Source organism: Helianthus annuus, chromosome 14, assembly GCF_002127325.2.
Source record: "Helianthus annuus cultivar XRQ/B chromosome 14, HanXRQr2.0-SUNRISE, whole genome shotgun sequence".
NCBI lineage: Eukaryota > Viridiplantae > Streptophyta > Magnoliopsida > Asterales > Asteraceae > Helianthus > Helianthus annuus.
The window spans coordinates 30,325,673-30,331,643 of NC_035446.2; the positions used below are offsets into that span (position 1 = coordinate 30,325,673).

Here is a 5,971-nt window from a genome sequence, read left to right on the forward strand (position 1 = left end):
TTGATAATGACTTCCTCGTTTGTTTTCCTGAGATGCAACCTTCACATATGTCCTCGTTTTTCATTAACTTCGGTAATCCATGAACCAGTTCCTTGTTTCCCATATTGATTAGCATATCCATGTTTACATGACCATATCGCTTATGCCATAGGATTGACATGTCTTTAGTTGTCATGGTCATTGCAAAGTTTAAGTCACTTCCGAGACGTAACGGAAACATTTTGTTGCTCGTCATCTTGATATTACCTGTCGTATCATTCACTGCATCTTTAATAACGCACTGATTCCCTTGAAACATGACTGACTGTATACCCTTTTTGTATGAGTTGCCCCACACTCAACAGATTGTGTTTCAAGCCTTGCACATAAAAAACATTCGGTATCTTCCTGACTTGTCCCCTGATTGAGATTGAGACATCTCCGCTGCCCTGAACCTCCAGTTTCTTGTCATCTCCTGTCCTTACTTCCCGTTTTGACGATTCATCCAGTCGCGTAAACAAGTTCCTGTTTCCAGTCATATGGTTGCTGCAGCCGCTATCAAGATACCAGCAGTCTTCTTTGACTGCTTCCTCCATATTAAAAATCATGAACATTGTTTCATCATGTTCATCGCTCTCATCTTCCTTGTGAATTAACACGTTGTCTGTTTTATCGATCTCATCCTTTTGTCGACAGAACTTGCCTATGTGTCCAAGTTTCTGACAATGATAACACCGAATCATATTCAAGTTTCGTCCTTTGAATTTATTTCGTCCCTTTCCTCCAACATCAGTCCGAGATGTCTTGGATCTGTCTTAATTGATGTTTTGCATTTGGAACGCATGTTCTACCGGTGTATCTTCATAACGTTTCAATCTCAATTCATGAGATTGAAGGATTCCCATTAATTCTTCGGTTGAAATTTCTTCTAAGTTTTTCGTTTCCCCTACAGTAATTACTACTGACTCAAAATTTCGAGTCAGACTACGTAAAATTTTTTCAACAATTCGTTGTTCGCTTATTTTCTCTTCGTTCATACGTAATTGATTAACGATAAGAATTGTTCTATTGAAATAATCTTCAATAGATTCCCCCTCTTTCATTTTCAGCGAAACGAATTCACAACGTAAAGTTGGGAGTTTGATTATTTTTACCCGATTTCCTCCTCTGTATGATTTGTGTAGGATGCTCCATGCCTCTTTTGATGTCGTTGCAAGGGCAATTCTTTGGAATATAGTTTCATTCACAGATTGAAAAAGAATATGTAATGCTCGTCTATCTTTCTTGACCGATTCCCTGTGATTTGCAGTCGCTTCTTCTGTGGGGTTTGTTCCCAGTTCATGAATCCCTTCGTCGACAACATTCCATAAATCCTGTGATTCGAATAAAACCTTGATTTGGTGCCAGTGATAATAATTTTGCCCGGTGAGTTTTGGAATTTGAGTTTGAATTCCTTGTGCCTGATTCATGATTCATGTTCTGATCGATTTCAGTGATTGCAGGGATTTGATCGATGTGGCTCTGATACCACTATGTTGCAAATCTATCTTTGGGTTTTCGGTGAATGAGAATTAATTGTTCATAAAATGAATCGATGAAACATTCAGTAAATGATCCGAAGTATATATACATACATATATGGCGGATAACCGCCATGCCCTATATCTAAAAATAATAACATAAATAATGAAACTTATAATATCTAGCTTATAAACCTAAATAATTCTGTCTAACAATCCTTTCAACCTTCTCCCACATCCCTGTAGTATCACACAGATAACATGATATTCATCATCCCTATTGTGAGCTTCACAAGCAGTTTGACTTTGGATATTACTGGTAGAAAGTGATAAAAGGGAAGTACCGTTATTTCTCACGACCAAAATAGAGGTACTATTTATATGTGTAAAGTGCCTTTTAGATGGAGGTAAAGGGCAAACCGGTGCACGAGGCTCACTCATCCACAGGTTCTTGAGAGCGTCGGGCCAACTTGGAGCTAATGTACGCATCCTTACCATTAGTGACATCAAATATCTGGGCATGTATACTCTAGATACTAAAGTCCCAACAATCGGAGAAATCAAACTACCCTGCCCAGTAAAAACCGGGTCCCATAATTTATTTTTAATGCAAACTCTATATGAATATGAAAAAATGAGTTACAATTTCACTCACTACACATTAGCTCATGTTTATGTTCAAGAAAGAATGGAAAACTAACATGGGGAGGTGGCAACTTACTTATGCATGGGTTAGTTCAGTGGTAAGAGTCGCAAACTACTCGGGCCGGGTCATATTAAAAAGGTTCAGTTTGGTTGGGTCAAGGCAGGCCATTTTAGAAGAAAAAATATATATATCAAATGAGTAATAAATGGAGTTATTCAACAAGTAATTTGTGCAAGAATGGCTGCAACGCCCTCTTCCCCAACTCATTTTGATCGGAAGTTCCTCGGAAATCGAAAGTTTTATCTAGTGGTGTCTCTCCCTCCTTTCATTCGTCTTCCAGTAATGTCCCCATAGCAGCCGGTTTTCCTTTCTTTGTCTCCCGCCATTTACGTATCGCCGACATGATCCCCTCTACTAACCGGTCACACTGCACTCCAACCAACTGCCTTTTCAACTCCCCTTTCCTTCATATACTTTCTCACCCTTTCAGCATCCTCCCACATCCCTATAGAATCATACAAATTTGCAAGGATTATATAATATCCATCATTCGTCGGCTCACATTCAATTGCTCGTTTTGCAATCCGAGTACCCATTTCATGGTTGTTGTGAATTTTACAGGCACTTAACAAGGCACCCCACAAACCTCCATCAGGAACTACTCCGACCGGCATAGACAATACCAAATTTTCAGCCTCACCCAAATCACCCGACCTACCAAGAAGATCTACCATACAAGTATAGTGTTTAAGGCTTGGTTTCAGAGAATAATAATCCACCATTCTCCCAAATAAAGATTTTCCTTCGTCAACAAGCCCTGCGTGATTACAAGCTGAAAGAAGCGCAAGAAAAGTAAGCTCGTTTGGTTTAACATTTGACAGCTCCATCTCTCGGAACATATCTATTGCTGATGTGGCGTCTCCATGCAACCCATAACCAGATATCATCACATTCCAAGAAATTACATCCCTTTCGGTCATTTTCTTGAATATATTTTTGGATTTTTCAAGCTGTCCACACTTGGCATACATGTCAACTAATGCAGTGGCAACAGTTACATTTGACAAAAGCATTTCCTGCTGGTTTTCTTCTATATACTTGTGTATCTGAATACCTTTCTCAACCGATGCCATATGGGTACATGCAGAAAGCATGCTGATTAGTGTTGATGCTGTCGGTTTTGTGCCTTGCAAAATCATTTTATTAAACAAGGAAAACGCCTCGGAATAACGCCCATGGCGCGTATAAGTAGAAATCATTGTGTTCCAAGTGATAACATCTTTATCTGTCCTACAAAATAGCCTCTTTGCAGTTTCCAGTTCTCCAATGTTACCATACATATCTATGAGTGAATTTGAAACCGACACATGCTCATTCATTAATCTCTTTACAGCATAACCATGAAGACATCTCCCTATATTCATTTCTCTGACTTCTGAACATGAAGAAAGAGCTGATACTAGACTGTAAGGATCGGGATCGAGGCCAAAATCAAGCATTTTTGCAAACAAGTTTATGCATTTCGCCCCATTTCTTACTTTACCATAGCCATGTACCATTGCATTCCAAACTTCTTTGTCAAGAATACGCGCGGATTTGAATACATTCTCCGCGTAACTTATCAGTCCAAACTTACAGTACATCGATACCAACGCATTGTGAACCATCTGATCTTGATGATAGTTTCTTCGGACCATAAACCCGTGAAACGTTTTTCCAGCAGATGTGCAAGTTGAGTTAGCCAAACCAGATATCACACAACTGACTACCATTGGGTCTGGAATTATCCCATAAGCAAGCATTTCCATAAATCCACTTAAACAACGTCTAACACATCCCCATTTTCCATACACACCGATAATCGTCGTCCATGATTTTATGTCTTTCACGTCAACTTCACAAAACGACAAACAAGCCTCCTCAAGAGATCCGCATTTTGAGTACATGGACAAGATTGAAGATTTAACAGGAACCGAACATCCAAGTCCAGATTTTACAGCTGCTCCATGTAAGCATCGACCAGCATACACCACCTCCAAATCGCCACAGGCTTGGAATCCACCTTCTAACGTTCTAAAATTCGGCCTCTCGTCCGCTCTATACATCTCAAAAACACACCTCAATCCGTTATCACTCTCACCGTTACTCACATACCCGATAACAAGCGCAGTCCAAGCAACCACATCTCTCACAGGCATTTCATCAAACACCTGGCGTGCACTCTCCACACACCCGCATTTCGAATACATATACACAAAGGAAGCCCCGCTGTCATCAAAAAGCCCAACTTTAAACACCAGGCCATGTACAATCATACCAGCAACCAAGTCCCGAATCTCCGAACAAGCGGAAACAACGATGGGAACAGTAAACTGGTTAGGCAAAAGAGGAGTAAAAACCCTCATGGAATTATAAAAATGGAGACACTGTGAGTACATAGCATTGGAAAAATGGGCCTGGATGATGGAGTTCCAAAGGAAGATGTCTTTGTAGCCATGAAATGAGTGAAAAACTTGTGTGGATGAAGTGGGGTGGTGGAGATTGGCGTAAAGGGAGATGAGTTTAGAAGAAATGAAGACGTTGTTGGAGTGATTGCCTGTGGTGATGATGAAAGCGTGGTGTTTTGTGAGTGTTTGGAGGGGTGTAGGGGGGCGTAGAGATAGGAAGTTGTTGATGTGGTGAAGTATGAGGTTGGTGGTGGTTGCGGAAGAATGAAAGAAATGGTGGTGGTGGTAGTGTGGTCTGCCATGAATGCAAAGTGAAATGACTTTCTTGTATGTATACATGTAACTAGAGCAAGAGGTAGTGTGAAGAAGATGATGCTTCATGGTAATGCATCTCGTTATTGCAAATACTACGTGACCATCTATTAACTATTTGCATGAAAAACCCACCAAGGGGTTCGATCCTGAGCCGCACCTCGGTTTTCATCCGGCTGTTACTTCAGCGAGGCTTCTTGTGTGGAGGCAGTACGGTTTCCGATGGAACGCCGTAACCAAGTCTGGCCAACCCAGCGCGGGCCCGGTTAAGACAACGTAAGTCTGGACAGACTTGGCTAGGGCCGTCGATTAGGCGGTGTGATATTGGGTCACTAAAAAAGAAAGTTACCGTTCAAAAAAAAAGTTAGTTTATTATGTATGTATCTCTTTACCAATATTTCCCCTCCATCACTCTAAATAAAGAAATATTTTCGAAAATAGGGAAAAGTAAATTAATCTTATTTTAATATTATGAATTTATCACAAATTACCAAACAAAAAATGAGATGGGAGTTAATAACACAACTGAGTTTCAAGAATCTTCATCAAAATAAGAGCTTTCACAGTGAGTGTGTGTGCAAATTACCAAAGAAAATAAAGAATTTGAGGTGAATCAAGAAACCCAAATTGGGGTTTCACGTGTGTAAGAGAAGAAAGAAGTGCCAGCTAAAACAAGAATCAATAACTGGTACTTGAATAATTTGAAAAATCAAGAATATGAAAAGTCTCTTCCGCCATTTCCGATCAGTTTCCGGCACTGTGTAACATTCCTGTGATCGAACATGTGATTCCTTTTCATTGGTTCGATACCAGCATTGTTAGCGGAGTTTGGGTCTGATCGGTGTAGGCTTCTTTGTTTTTTCTTTTCGGTGTTGGTGTGTTATATCCAGTTCTTGATTGCTTAGTAGGTCTCTAATAGGTCGCGGCTATTGGCATAGTTCAGCTTGATCGATACGAATCCTATTAACCTTTTAAATATCCGTGATATCTTTGCTTCTTCTCCATGGGTAGGAGAGTTTGGAGGGGTCAGAATGATAGTTGGCATACGATCCTCAGCAGGAAGGAAG

The 5,971-nt window shown here is 40.2% G+C and overlaps 1 protein-coding gene across 1 annotated transcript; it reads right to left on the minus strand.

Moving 5' to 3' along the window:
* Positions 1-2,016: 2,016 nt before the first annotated feature.
* On the minus strand, positions 2,017-5,024 carry LOC110909335 (pentatricopeptide repeat-containing protein At4g39952, mitochondrial). The gene has a single exon (XM_022154365.2). It carries the CDS (start codon positions 4,971-4,973, stop codon positions 2,568-2,570), a length of 2,406 nt encoding a protein of 801 aa, XP_022010057.1. The 5' UTR covers positions 4,974-5,024; the 3' UTR covers positions 2,017-2,567.
* Positions 5,025-5,971: the final 947 nt, after the last annotated feature.

Coding starts and splice junctions, on each gene's coding strand:
- LOC110909335 (XM_022154365.2), bottom strand. CDS start 4,973: ATGAAGCATCATCTTCTTCACACTACCTCTTGCTCTAGTTACATGTAT.